Source organism: Trachinotus anak, unplaced genomic scaffold (assembly GCF_046630095.1).
Source record: "Trachinotus anak isolate AG129_WGS33_773 ecotype Australia unplaced genomic scaffold, CSIRO_AGI_Tana_v1 ptg000005l, whole genome shotgun sequence".
Classification (NCBI taxonomy): domain Eukaryota; kingdom Metazoa; phylum Chordata; class Actinopteri; order Carangiformes; family Carangidae; genus Trachinotus; species Trachinotus anak.
The window spans coordinates 26,363,838-26,378,608 of record NW_027273856.1 but is presented as its reverse complement, the minus strand read 5'-3'; the positions used below and the strand labels follow the sequence as shown (position 1 = coordinate 26,378,608).

General features: G+C 41.5%; 2 protein-coding genes across 4 annotated transcripts in view; one reads left to right on the top strand and one right to left on the bottom strand.

The window, feature by feature from the left end:
* Nucleotides 1-65: 65 nt before the first annotated feature.
* Nucleotides 66-2,349, bottom strand: mrps10 (mitochondrial ribosomal protein S10). Its single transcript, XM_071479371.1, has 7 exons — nt 2,215-2,349; nt 2,043-2,095; nt 1,371-1,440; nt 1,105-1,244; nt 901-1,009; nt 549-638; nt 66-422 (listed from the first exon to the last, which is right to left on the bottom strand). The coding sequence occupies exons 1-7, from the start codon at nt 2,284-2,286 to the stop codon at nt 342-344; spliced, it is 615 nt and encodes a 204-aa protein (XP_071335472.1). The 5' UTR covers nt 2,287-2,349; the 3' UTR covers nt 66-341.
* A 1,167-nt stretch (nt 2,350-3,516) lies between these two features.
* tulp4a (TUB like protein 4a) overlaps nt 3,517-14,771 on the top strand; it is a 29,836-nt gene continuing 18,581 nt past the window's right edge. For 2 of the 3 annotated variants that reach the window (XM_071479369.1, XM_071479368.1), the window contains exons 1-2: nt 3,517-3,601; nt 4,905-5,824. In XM_071479369.1, coding sequence (XP_071335470.1) covers nt 5,573-5,824 — 252 coding nt within the window. In that variant the 5' untranslated portion in view covers nt 3,517-3,601; nt 4,905-5,572. The remainder of the gene's footprint in view (nt 3,602-4,904; nt 5,825-14,771) is intronic. The other variant, XM_071479370.1, reaches the window with a different exon arrangement.

The following is a 14,771-nucleotide window of genomic DNA, read 5'->3' as shown; positions in this document are numbered from 1 at the left end:
GTGCTGGTCTTGTGTCCTACAGTACATACATGTTTATATGTACATATACAGTATCAAAGCTGATAGTTGATAGAAATGTGACATTTATTGGGAAAAAAAACAAACAATTGACACCCACTGTTACAACGAAAACAGCTTTCAGTGCATAATTACACTGCTACATGGTGACATTAATGGTTCTGTAACTGAAAAGGACCTTTTCCATTCTGTCAGCTTTGATGTCTCTTGAATTATACGTGATGAGCAGTTCTGGAGGTCATGACGAATGTATGGTATTCAATTTTTAACGTCTTCCCAATTAGAAAAGACACCCAGTATACACCTGTTGCTAATCACTGCATTCACTGGCTGGGTTTGTCATCAGTGGTATCGTCCTTCCACATGGGTTCGAGGATGTGATCTGGAACCTTCTCCATGGCATTCTGACAACATGAACAGAACAAGAAGAGGGGAATAAATGAATTGATTTCTTCATTTGTGGTCCACAGGTCAAGTAAAATGTGTCTGTCATGCAGAATTAGACAGAGCTGGGCTCTGCAGTGCCTCACCTTTGTCACCTCCATGGCTACACCTTCAGGGAGGTTCCTCTGAATGTATTCAAGGTATACCTGGGCTGTGCTGCCTGTTAAATGAGACAACTACAAAACAGGAGGAGGGACAAATTAAACTGATTGCCTGATCATCATGAACCATTATGAAGATTGAATAATAACTTTATAACCATTTGACACAATTGGCCTGCCTAATAGGTTGAGTTTAAAGGCACACAAAGGAGATTTTACTGATTGTATTTGTGCTCAGACTGACATTGAGTGGAGTTAGGCTGGGAATTACATAAACTCAAACTTAATAAGAATACTACCATAAAAAAGCAAACTAAACAGGGTTGAAACTCCTCACCTCAATGCACCGGTAGTACGTCCTCATCTCATACTGGACCCTGTGTTTTTTATAGACGTGTATTGACTTCAGGAGTGTAAGCCTGTCTGCTTCCTTGGGAGGTTCGTAACTGTTACAGAGGAAATCATGGAAATGACGGCATTGAGGTTATACAGTGGTAAACAGTCATTATTGCTAGTGTGTGGCAGCTTAGCTAAGACTCACACTTTGCTGATGTTGATGCCGAGCTCTTTAGCTGCCATGGTAGCAAAAAACTCATAGCTGTCCAAGACGGCCCTGTCATGACCTTTGACCAAAACGGACACCCTCTGAAACAGTGCATCGGGCTCTTCTGTGACAGTGATCTGCAAGGAGACATTAATGTGAGAAGGAAACATGATACACACGCAAGAAATGAAAGTCATCTCATGTTAATGTTGAGCTGTTAAAACCAGTCTGATGTCAATAAAGATATTCTACTGATAACTTACAGCTGGAGGTGTTGATGAAAACACTGTTGCTGTGTGGAAGAAAGTGCTGGATGTAAGTGGGAGAGGAGACCTGTAGAGACAGAGCAGTGGCATATTAATGATTTAATGCGAATGGTTCGATATCTTTGAGACAACTGTTTCTAACTGTTTTTGCTTTTTGCCTTCACACTAAATCCTGCTTTGAGACCGCTTAATATTTTATAACTGCTGCAAATGCAAACTTGCTGCAGAACTTTATTTTGCAGCATTTTGCGACTACTGCAGGTGTGGACTGCTTCATTAAATTTGGTGTTTATCAGCAATATTATAGAATAATTTGACTTATTTTTTCTCTTTATTTATTATTATTATTATACCCTTTTTATACCTCAATGCATGATTGTCTTTATTGTCACCCATGGCTTTACTCTGCTCTGCAAAACACATTACATTGAATTTTAAATGCTCTAATAACAGGTTTATTGACTTATTAACCGTAAATATGTGCACAGATAATTTGTGGCAGCTTATTTGAAAATGCAGATATTTAATACACACAAACAGAAACTACAAAAGGCTGCAGGGACGAGCGGTGTCTTTGATTAACCAGCCAAGGAAAGCATCACTGTACGAGCGTCGTGTGCTTGGGTTTATTAGTAATAAACTAAACAGAGAACAAAAACAGTGACCAACCTCACTATGTTATATTTCCTGTGACCCGTGCAGGCGCCCGAAGCTCTCGGTCCCTGGAGATAAATGAGCTCAGGTTAGTGGACATTTGGAGATGACATTTGCAGCGTGGCCACCGTGATCTGCTGCCGTCAGCGACCAAAAAAAATATATACATAAATGTTAGTTACTGTACCAAGTGTGAGATTCCTGGGAGTATCCTTGCCAAAGAAAACAGCTCTCGTCTGAGAGCCATGGGAGCAGCCATGTTTTTGGAGGAGGAAAGACTTGAGGGCAAACAATTTCACAATACTGCCCTCATGCGAGCTGGAGGGCAAACTACTACTGTGCTGATCCCCACAGCTGTTGGACCAGCATCATCATCATGAAACAGATTTTTTTTAAACAATAGAAATAACTAGTAACAGTGACAGTATTCCCATATTGGAATCGTTTATTTGCCCATTACTTTAAAGCAGATTCCAAAATTTAATATGGAAATGTGTACCTTAAAACTTGATTTTTGGCATATGACTCTTCTGAAAGACTAGGGCCACAGGATTAGATAATAATGCATGGCCTGCCGTTGTTGATATTGCACTTTAGTGGAGGAAACAGCTAAAAAAAAAAAATCAAATCAATTAAATAATGTAGCTACAGCGATCTGATGTGTGAAGCAAGACCTTCTTAGTTCCCTTGAAGTCTGAGGCTATGGCCAGGTGGCTGATTTGTGCAGTTGGTGGTCCATCCTTATAGTGCTACTCTTCCAGGCTACATTTCTGAAGTAAAAACAGTCCCAAACAGAAATGGGTGCTGCATCTTAGCTGCAGCTGGATATCCAATACAAACATATTGCTTCTTCCTTTGTTACCATATTCATCTGTCTTGTCACTGTTAAATGATTAACAATAAATAACTAGATATTATACTTTTTACTCCATTGTATTATTTGGTGAATTTAGTTACTGGTTTAGATTTAACATACAAAACATAGTATCAACACATGAAATATGATGCAATGTTGTAGAATAAATGACCCTATAAAGTAGTCAAAATTAGCTCCACCAGTGCCTGATGCAACCTTAAAACTCTACTGGGATGGGGGCATTAGTAATGATAATCCACTGCATCACTAGTGTCAATACAAAGATATAATGTTTAACAAATTTAGCTCCATAAGAAGCAAACAAGTGGCGGAGGAAGTACTCAGATCCTTCTCCTCAGTAAAAGCAACTAAGTATTGACATCACAGTCAAGGTACCAAGAGTAAAACCACCTATCATGCATTTCACACCTTACAAAACATATGATCAACTTAAAAAATAAAATGCACTGTGCACGCCTCAAACTCTGAATACTTCTCCCATCCTACGGAGACCGCATCTTCTCGTCCTCATGTGCGGGCAGATTAGGTTAAAGTTAAAACACTGCACTTATTGATTTGAGTTGTGATAATTTAATTGAGCTCAATCACGTGTCCGTCACATGACACAGCTGTCGGGCCCTGCCAGTGTACAGTAGCAGGCTGCAGGCGGAGGAAGCAGCGGCAGCACCACCACCACCACCACCACCACACAGCCGAGGTAAGCGCCTCACTGACCGTTCATGTTTTTCTGGCTTTGTTGACGCCAAGTCTGATATTTTTTGCCCTGTTGACCGCTACGCCGCCGGCTTATGCTTATTTTGAATAGTTGTATGCTAATATATATATATATATATATATATAAAAACAACGTTAAAATAAACAGACGGCTAATGTGCTAGCTGTAGCCTGTTAGCGACGACTGCCAGCGGCGGGGGAACTCAGCCAGTCGCTCCGCTGATGGTGGTTCAGGTTCAGCTAGCTAGCAGGTCGGTTAGCCGGATAGCTATCACTGGGTGCTCTTTGTGGAGGAGACAACGCAGGGAGCCAGCGGTAGCCGCATACCCCGAGCATCTCAGTTATATTGCCGCACTAAGAAGATAAAGTAATAAAAGGAAAAAGATCAATCCCGCCGCTGACATGTTCCCACAGAGCTGTCTGTCTGGGTTCAACATCCAGCATCTAGCTAGCTGTAAGCTAGCAGGCAGCTCTTGGTGATGGGTGTTCGGGCATCATCCGAGGGGCTTCAGCTCTATTTGTTCGTTAGTTAGTAACATTAGAGTCAATCGGTCTTTTATTTATTTATTTATTTATTTATGTTAACGTTACAACAGACTGGCACATTCTGCTTTTTCCTTGATGGAGATATATGGGATGCTCTTGTACTCTTGTCTGTTTAGTCTCACTGGAATTGTATGTTGATGCATCCTTTTTCATACTGACAACTGACTTAATCTAGATCTCAGTTATATTATATAAAACTGGTACATTGTCATTTTATTGTCAGACTTCAGTCAATAGTCGTCAGTTTGTGCCCATTAGTCCCCGTTAGATTTCACGGATTGTCACTGTCTACATTTCATTTCTCTCCTCTCTCCCATCACATTGTATTGTTGTTTACATCTCGCCTGTTTTCCCCCCCGCTTTTCCTGTTTATTTTAACCCTAAATCCCGAGGAGGCCGCGTTGTTATTATCAGTGTAGCTTAATAAAAAAAAAAAAAAAAAAAACGAGAGCTAAAAAATAAAATAATATAAATAATTCATCAATTTGTTAAATATCCTTCCGCTGAGCAGGATAATCCTCGAACTACAGTGGTTGCTAAGGGAGACGTAAGTAACGGCAAGCGGAGGGGTAATTTTAGGCAAGCGCATTAATATTTAAATAAACGGCTGCTGGCGGATTTACCGTTACATCGTCCGTTTACTAAAGCGATTCAAGCTATTTTTTTTTTTATAACACACGCTTGTTTATTTGATAGCGAAAATCTCCGTGTGATAACGACTTTACTTTTGTAATATCCAGCAGTCCTCCATGGGATCCCCAAGGCGGGGTGAAAAGACGCGATGACGTTACCGGGAGAAGCGGCCCTCCTGCGGGCTGACAGCTGATGGAGAGGAAGCCCTGCTCGGGATCGTATGAGGAGGACACCGAGCCTGGAAATGACATGCTGAACTGGACGGAAACTTTGCTCAGATCAACTGGAAGCACTGGGACGCGTTGAATGGATTGGATTCGTCGCCCGTTTGTGATTTTTCCGAGCTTTTTTTGTGATCAGCTGACATGAATCTGGAATAGTTGTTTCGATCCTCTAACCTGTTGCCTTGTCACTGAAACGCCATCGGCGAGGCAGCTCTCACATCAAACGTATCAAAATGACTTGAATGAGTGCCTTTTGTTGTGTATGCAGCCCACTTTGGGTCTCCAGTCCAACAATCCCCAGTTTGGCGGCCTCATTTGTGCTTTTGGAGAAGTTTGATCACCTTTAATCTGTATTGCAAATCGAGGAGGCAGCCGGGGGGGGCGGGGGGGCCGCAAGTACTATGCACCGTTGTCGCTGTCTCACATCCAACACCGAACCAGTAACCTCAGTGGGGGAGAGGCGCTCATAGCGGTACCGACCCCTCCGAAGAACCCCCGACCTCCCGCCTGGTACTGTTTTTTCTCCCCGGGGGGTGTAGAGATCTGCAGGGATGTTCGCCGCCGTGGAGCATGGCCCGGTCCTCTGCAGCGACTCCAACATCCTGTGCCTGTCGTGGAAGGGCCGTGTGCCCAAAAGCGAAAAGGAGAAGCCGGTGTGTAGGAAGCGCTACTACGAGGAGGGCTGGCTCGCCACCGGGAACGGCCGAGGTGTCGTCGGGGTCACGTTCACATCCAGCCACTGTAGAAGGGACCGGCCCACTCCGCAGAGAGTCAACTTCAACCTCAGAGGACACAACAGCGAGGTAAGTGGAGCGTCACGAGAAAATGTATAGAAGAGCATCATTATTTGTGAAGAAAAGGACAAGGTTAAGACAAATATTAGTAAAAATGATCTAAAAGTCAGTGTGGCATCTTGACCATAGTTATTTCAGTGAAAGTAACCCTACCCTTGTCCATTTCAGTGGTGCTATTACTACAATAAAAAGGGGCAGAAAACAAACTTTAAAAGAATATGCTCTTCAATTAAAAAGCTTCTCAAGAATATAAAAATAGAGCACTTGTACTTAGTTACTTTGTACATCCACACCCTCCTTCAAATGAAAATCTACACCATAAACAGCAAAAAAACATTAGTTTACTTCATTAGGTCAAAAAATGATAGATCACTGATCCCATCTATTGTTTCACTCCTTTCCAGGGGAATGTTGGGAGAATGCAAGTGACTGCAAATGATTAGCAGTACTCAGTATTCACAAAATAGGACTGAAGTGTAACAGGGCCCAGGAACAAATGTCCCTTGTACTTGGCTTTTGCAGTATTTGGTTGGAAGTGTCTTTTTGACACCCTTTTAGATCACTTAGTGAACACACTGAAGTGCACCACCACCTGGCATTCCTCTTACCTCTCAACATGGTTGTACCCTCCAAAGTTTCCCACCACTGCACTGCACTGTGGCCATTTATTTCGTCATTGCAAAGTTCAACTGAGTAATGTCCGGGTCTATTGCTCACCATGTGTATGTGTATTCTGGTCAGTATAGAGCAGTGCTGGCACAATTGAAGATTGCACACAGGTTGCGTTATTTCTTTGAGTGGGCGTATCTCTTGGTCAGATGGAGCAAGTTGCTGTGTCAGCATTCTATAGGGAGCTGAGGGGAGAGTGGATGAATCCCTACCGAGAGTGACTGAAGCGCAGCAGAAATGTCATTTAACTCTGCCCACTTGAATGTGATCCAAGTACGGAAATTTCCCAGCTCCCTTGCTGTTCCGGTGTATGCAGTGTAGAGGAGGTTAAAACCTACACAACTCTAATTCACCCACCATTTTACATGTGTATTTGACTTCTGCCACCTATTCTCATTGATAGAATTCTTTATGACATACTTTTGTGAATTAACGTTACAGGTTTCATGGTGATTGAAGTTGCATGATAATTGTGTTTGTTGTAGATCTTGATTGCATACATACTAGGTGTTGCAGATACAACAGCTGTCCTTCCATTGATTCAAAAATAACTTAGCAACTTATACATTTTCTAGAGATGTACATTTTATATCTTGATGGTTTAGTTGGCATTCAACTGTGAGTCCATGAGAATAAAAAGCATTGCACAGTTCTTCTCCAGTACACCATGTTTCATTCACCAAATGTTTTTTGAATATTTAGTGACTGGAAGCTAGTGGAGAGATAATCAGTGTTGCATCTATTATTACCCCATATGTGTGTCTGACTTCTCCGTCGTTACATTCAGAAAAATATTTGTTCGGTTTTCTTTTTTTTTTCCTAAATTTTTTTTAATTTAAAATGTTCTGTCACATTTAATTTAGCTGCAACAACTGGGAGACAATGTTTATTTCCCCACTGAAAAAAACAGACTAGCATAATAGTAAAATAATACAAACACAAAATGTAGCTCAGATACAATTGCTTGTATCGCTTTGATGAACTGAAATTAGTTTCTCAAACAAAATTTTTAAAAAACAAGCGTCACCTGTGCTTAATTTTCTGTGTTCAGTTCACATGACCTGAAATAACTAGTGAATCATGGTTTTACAGAGAGCTGTCTGGGAGCATCAGAAATGTTGTTATCAAAGAACAATCCGCAAGGCTACACTGCAATCGCCAAAGATCTTGAATCAAAATGTAACGTTATCAAGAAGTTTCACAATCATAAAAAATCTGAAGTGGTGGTTTCTGCCCATAGCATATGGGCTTCTGGATGGTGTTTGGAGGCCATCCAGAAGCTTATGGCTGCCAAAGATATTGTTGCCAAAGATTCTGCAACCAAATATTATTAAAGGGCGACAATAATTGTGTCTGGGGTATATGTGGTGTTTGTATTATTTCACTATCATGAGAGAGGAGAGAATGCTGTTTGCTGTATATAGTCCAAAACCAAGGAAAATGGCCACCAAGAGTTTGATATATAGTCCCTTTTCCTGTCCGGTTATTGAAATATGTTTTAGAACAGGCAAAAGCTCTCATCAAGCCAACGTTATCCATGTCAGTACATTGAAATAACCTTTCCTCGTCTTCAAAAGCTACTCACTCAGCAGTAAAAGCAGTCATGTCCCCTAATAGTCCTGTCCTTTGAACATCAGTGCTGTCATTGAACACTTGGTGTGATGAGTGCCCTTTCAGGTAAAGTAGCTCAAGTCATGTTATGAATGAGCACACACACAAAAAAAATTGCAACATGAACCCATCCTGAAGGAGTCCACCCTTGCCAAGATCAATACTCATGCCAGCATCCTTTAGTTTGGCAATTATTCCTGCTGATGTATAGACCTGAGTGTCCCGTGATCATTTTAATGTAAGCGAGTGTCTGAATGGATGTGTCTTTTGGACTTGGCCCAATACAGGCAATGTAGTAAAGTAATGGGCGGATCTTAAGCTGTCAGACATCTGTTAAGGACAGGCAGGCAGGTAGAGGTCTGTATTCTTGTAGAGTGTGGGACTGCCCCTGCCTGGATGAGGGGTTTGATTTACACTTGAGTTCACCCCATGGTAACAAGGTTGGCACTCATGGCACTACAATACACTTAAGATAAAAGCGTCTTATGTTGTGGTGAATCTCTTCTGAAAGCTCTCGTGATCTTCAGATAATGAAAAGGTTTTTCAAGGCTTGTGGTACATCTCTGATGAAGGTTTGTCCTCTCTGTGTCTAATTCCCCTTCAGCCAGGGTGAGGGATAATTACAAGGTAACGGCTTCAAAGGGAGCAAGGTGTATGTGCGTGGTGCCATGCTCTTTTGTTCTATCTCCCACAGCCATCTTTTCACAGCGGCTGTCACACTACTTTGAATTCTATGCTTTGTGTTTTTCATGGAGCTTGGTTGCTAAAGAGAAATGCTCAGACCTATATTACATTGCCAAGTCAGCATATTATTGTTACCATATTTCATATCAACATAGCCACATATCTGCAAACAAAATTTTGATGTGCTTATAACCTCACGATTATTGTATTGTTTTATTACTGATTTGGGCCTATTAGATTGTTAATTCTCAATTGGAGTGTTGTTTAGGTGTGCTTACATTGATCAATGAGCCCATTAAAAATTAGTCTGAAATGTTGGTCTTAACCAGGGCTACAGCTAACCATTATTTTCAGTTACATTAGATCAGAAAAGCAGCAAATTGGCACTATGAAGTAGCTGGAAACAGTGAATATCTTGTCTTTGCTTGAAAAATTGACTGAAATGATAACCCAAATATCAAAGAAATTACTGATTATTTTTCTGTTTATCAATCAGCTAATGATTTCAGCAGTAGTCTTATCATTGGTTTTGGTTTATTTTAAGGTGATTGATCATTGGGTTGATGGGATTGATTGTTCTGAAAGATGTTTGACTGTTTCACATAGCATTGTATTGTAACACAGTTAAGTTTACAGTTTAAGTCTGTTTTCTTGAGTAACAATTCTTTTAGACTAAAAATAAATCAACCAGACAAGTAAAACAAGAAAAACAAACCAAAAAAAGAAATTGGCCTGAAATGTCCTGATACTATTTTTATGTTGTTATTTAAGCAGAGCTTATGACCTTTTGCAGAAGGTGTGTAAATTGCACCACACTTAAATCAAATTGAAAATAGATGAAAGCAGAAATGTGTGAGTCTTTTTATGTGACTATACTTCTGATACTGCAGAATAGTCTCTCTGGGATGTGCATCAGAATAGATCAACGCCTCTTTTGACAAATCAGTGCTTTTTTTTCCCCATTACATTGCATTGAGATGCTGAGCAGAGTGAGCGGCTAGTCACCAGAGTCCATTCATTCTCCATGAGAACTGAACATCTGAGACAGGCTTGACAATGACTGTCACCATGCTGGCTGCAGCACAGGTTTTGGGGAAATTGTCAGTATCCCATTGCTAGCTGTGCTATTTGTCTTCTGATAGAACAATACATAAATGCTTTATCATGTGAAGGAAGTATTTTTATTTCCAGTGAAAATATCCAATACTGTGGGATCATTCCATTGCAGTGGAATATTTGCACATAAGTCTTTCTGTAGTTTTTACCGCAATACTTTTTTTCCTATTTTGAAGGAAAAAACTGACTATATCAGTGTTAAATATGAATATTTTTAAACAATGGAAAATGGACACAACAATTAATAATTACATTTCACAATTTTATCTGCACAGTTTCCATCCCGTTTGCTATGTGCTCCCAATATTAACCTCCTAATCGTTGCAACATCATTTGCCCTTGGTCGTGCTACAGTCAGTTGTAGTTGCTTGCAGTCCAAATGCAAAGTAAGACTCCTACTTCTCCAGCTAGAAAGAACATTAAGTGACAGTCTCAAGAGAGGACATTTTCACTGCGGTTGCTAAAAATATGCATCACGATAAAGTCCTCAGCCCAATGTCATTGTGTTCATGAATTGTTGTGACTGAAAACCTTTTATAGTGATGGATAAGAGGTTTTGTATGACTGCAGACATTGTTGTTAAAAACATACATCTGTACACACCTCGCTACCAGTCCCATGACTCTGATGAGTGGATTCTTGCCCAAAGGCAGGAGTCTCACCTGATGGTTTTTCCCTGAGAGGCCTGATCCAGATTCTTTGGTAAGGCAAAAAGTGACAAGTGTCTAAGGCCCTTATCCAACAGGGACAGGTGACCCTAGGGCACCAGCTTGTGTTTACCACTTCACCATGTAGGTTGAACTCACAGTGCAGCTCCTGTGGCCTACATGCTCATCTGAGCACTGATTTGTGTCTGAACTGATCTGATGTTCCTTGCCCTAATACTAGCACAGTGATAATGCTTAGAGCCACGTTATTTGATACATAAATGAACTATGTACATTTTAAATAGTAAATCAGTGTGGCTAAAACTGTGAATTTCAAGTAATGCTCAGGTTTAAGCAGTCTGCCAAAAGCACTCAAGAGTTGTGGTATGATTTATTTATTTATTTTTTTGATTTGGTCCTCTAGTTTCAGGCTGAAAATGCTTGACGACACTTCTACTGATGCAGCTGATTCCAGTAGATCAGAGAGAGTGAATCACTTTCTATGATAAACCCCATCACTATGTTTCCTTCTCTGCCTCTCATTTTTCACTTGTGCTGTGTGACGTTTTCATGCATTAAAAGTTGTTTCCTGGCAAAGCCTCATAAATAAATCAGTTTATATCTCTGGTAGAGGGCCTGTGCAAGAACCAGTACTGATCTGGGACCTGCACAGCTCTTTTAAATGGGCAGGGAGGAGAAAGAAGACGCTGAATTACTTAAGTGGCGCACAATAATGGATTGCAAGACGGGCAGAATACAGCATCATTTTTCCTGCAATACAAGCTGAAGAAAGTTTGAGTGAAGTGATCACTTTTAATGGGCTGTGTTGTGTTTCTGCTTCAGAGTTTTTCTTAGTGCCACTCACCTCCACATCCATCACCACCTGTGTCCAGACGCTTATCTGTGTTCCCTGGCCTTGTTACATTGTCTAATTAGTTCTTTCCTCCACACCACAGCTCTCCATCCTCCTCCTATCACAATCTCCTCCACTGTGCGGGTCATTGCCTTGTCGTTACACATCTCCCATTTGTTGAGTACCTTCTTCTTCTCGGTCCTTATCTGAGCTCTTGACATTAGAAGCCATGCTCAGGATTGAAGAGCGCATGACCCCTCCACTGCATTAAAATGGTCTCACCAAATGTGCTTAATGGAAATGGCTTTAGTGTGCTAATCCATCCTCTGAGAGGACATGTTGCATAACACTCTAGCTCGACTGCTTCCTCAGATCCAGGTGTACTTGTTTGATCATAAGATATTTTCCAAGAGGGACAGCGTGGTCTGTACAGTTTGGTTTCTTTTTCCTGTTTGTGTCGTTTGTAGGCAGGGATCGGACAGACGTATCTGCACACTTGGGTTCTCATTGTTTCAGAGTTGTGCTTTTTGCAGAAAAAAGTTCTTCATTTCATCCTACATAGCCAAAGTCTGTGAAGACAAAAAAAGAGAACTTCTGCTTCTCCTGTTATGTTTGCCTTTTTGTACTGTGTACACTACTTTATGCTGTTATGTTTCAGGGAGGTGCAGTATTTGCTTAACAGAAACTGACACATTTCCCTACTCTTCAGTTTGATTCAGTTCAACTCATTGCACTGACATTTTGATCAATTAGTCGAGTCCAGAAATGGAAAACAACTATTAAATACAACTTAGCAAACTGTAGTCAAGTCATTACCTTGTGATGCTACAGATCTATTAATGCATGCCTTCTTTCCCTCAGGTCCAATGCATTACAAGTTGTGGGGCAACCTGGGGAGACATATTGCAGTTTTTTATAAATTTGGTACAAAAAGTCGATTCAGTATCACTAACATCCTCATGGCGTTATTGTAAGTGACTGTAAGTCTCTGCATACTGATGGTTTTACATGTACACAATGTGAGTAGTGTACAGGGGCATACAGGGGAGTCTGAACTATTACACCTTAACATCAATGGACCACATAAAATTTATGTCACTAGAATTTGGAAAAAATAAACAACAAATTTTCTACCTGTTTCACATGTAATTATCGTCTGATTAATTGTATAGGCATAAAATCACCTGTACAAACAGCCAAAACAGGCTGTTTGTACAAGTGTTTAACTACCATCAAGTCTGTGTGTCCACTTCAAGCTTTACATCACACCCAGTAAATGTATATGCTATTATCAGATATTGATATTGATTAAGGTTTTACTACATCCTTGTGCTTCTCATAAACATCCCAGATTCCCTTCCCTCCCTGAAGGTCCTGTCCCATAGCCCTCTGTCATGCTACAAATCACCCCCGCCCCACTTTGCCAATTCTGGCTTCCTTGCTTTTGTATCAGCACAGCACAGCACAGCACAGCGCTTTTCTTTAATTGAGTTTTGTGTCTGATTTAATATCATGTCAGACCTAGAATCAGAGGAGGTATAGGGGGTTGTGGAGGGAAAGGGGAGAGTCTCCTTCTCACTTGCTCACTCTGTATCTGTTTTTTTTGTCAGCCTGGTGGTCTTGACTGTCCAATGATTCTTCAGTCATTAGTCAAGAAATCCCAGCAGCTTCCAGTATGTGAGACAGAGCTGCCCTCAGTCTTCACACGCACAGGCTCGGAGGGAGAGAGAGAGAGAGACAGAGATAGAGAGATATCTCTCCCCTGCGTTGAGAGTAGCGAAAATGCATCATAGACAAATGTCTTGAAATCACGGGTTTCTCAAAATGTGGCAAAAGCACAGAGTTCCTTAACTACTAGTCCCGCCTGCTTATTAGTAACTTGCAAAAAGAAAGTCTGCCATGCAAGGGACCAGTGTTGCCATGGACCCAAGAGCTCACGACTGCACCACGGTGACACTGCACTCACATTGTCACACATTGTCCTCTCACTTCTGCTGACTCCAATGCAACCCAAAGCTGGCCCTTGATTTGATTTAGTCTCCTCAGTTAAGTTGCGGGGGTCAGCTCAGTTCCCAGTCTCTTAAGTCCCAGCAAGAGGCCAGAGCTGCGGTGACAACAGCATGGCACCGCAGGAGTGAAGACAGTGCCAACTTCCCAAGCAGAAGTTGTCAATGGCCATGTGTTGGCCAAAGGGCAGAATTAAAGGGATCGGAAACATGTACTCGCTTCCTCTTTTACTGGGTGTTGGTTGGGTGGAATGGAAACAAGACAAATACTTTGCCCTGCCTCAAAACATGTGCAGTCCTCCTACAACTTTTTCTTTTTTCTTATGTCAAGTAGTTTTATATTGCATTCATTTTGAATCAATATGAGTAGGTACAGATCTCGTTCACGGCATTTTTTCTCAGTACTTGTCTTTGACCATACAGCACATGATAATTAATGTTTGCATGTGGGCATGTGCCTATTCTGCCCATGGTCTCTCTAGCCCCTCACTGTCTTGTGGCTTCTCACTCTCATCCAGTCTGTCTCCATGTGACGTCTGATCTCCAAGACCGCTGCATCACAGTGAGGTGCTCAGCTGTCTCCCTCGTGGGATGCCTGACTAGCTAACACTAATCTCCGCACTGAGCTAAATTTACACGCACACACAGATTATTCTCACCTTTATGGGGCTGCAGATAAGTGGTCACATGCAAGAGACATCATGTGTAAACCCAATGCTAATGCCCTCTTTTTTTTAATCTTTCCTTTGGCCCGTCTTTGTTAACAGTGTACAGTGTATGAATGATGTTAGAATTATGCAGACTGAAGCGTCTACCTAATCTAAAGCCTCATGTCTACACTGGCTGTAGCAGAATTATGTTGTATAATGCCATCCGGAAAATCCATTTTGCTCACCAGAGGTTGTAGACAGTGCACGAATGGAGTAACAACACAGATTTGTATTCCCCCAATGAGCATGGAAATTTGTTATCTTTGACAATACTACTGCCAAAGCCTATCAGCTTTGGGCCCAGTGAGCACTTCTACATGAGGTGACTGAATGATAGATGGCATGCTGCTCTTAATGGTCCGTGAATATGGTCAACTCAGTCACAATGACATAGAGACCTTAGCTGCAGACCTGCACTGGGTCGGGTCTCATTGTGTCCTCTTCCCTGCGGCTTGCCAGCTGAGACACACCTATAGAGCGACATTAGGATTTATACCACTGGGAGGAGGAGTGAAAACACAGTAAATCTGGCTCACAGGACACCTTATTGCTGAGGGAGCAGGGCCAGGAGAGGGATGAATGTCACTGTACACATGTACACTTCAGGCCTGCACATGGTGTATTCATATAAACATGTTTGTTTGAGACAGATCTCTTTAT

What these genes read in the sequence shown, in the direction of transcription:
- mrps10 (XM_071479371.1), bottom strand. Translation starts at nt 2,286, where the DNA reads ATGGCTGCTCCCATGGCTCTCAGACGAGAGCTGTTTTCTTTGGCAAGG. An exon ending in AGGAAATATAACATAGTGAG is followed by an intron (nt 1,441 to 2,042) that starts GTTGGTCACTGT and finishes CTGTCTCTACAG; the next exon opens with GTCTCCTCTCCCACTTACAT. An exon ending in TTTCATCAACACCTCCAGCT is followed by an intron (nt 1,245 to 1,370) that starts GTAAGTTATCAG and finishes GTCTCCTTGCAG; the next exon opens with ATCACTGTCACAGAAGAGCC.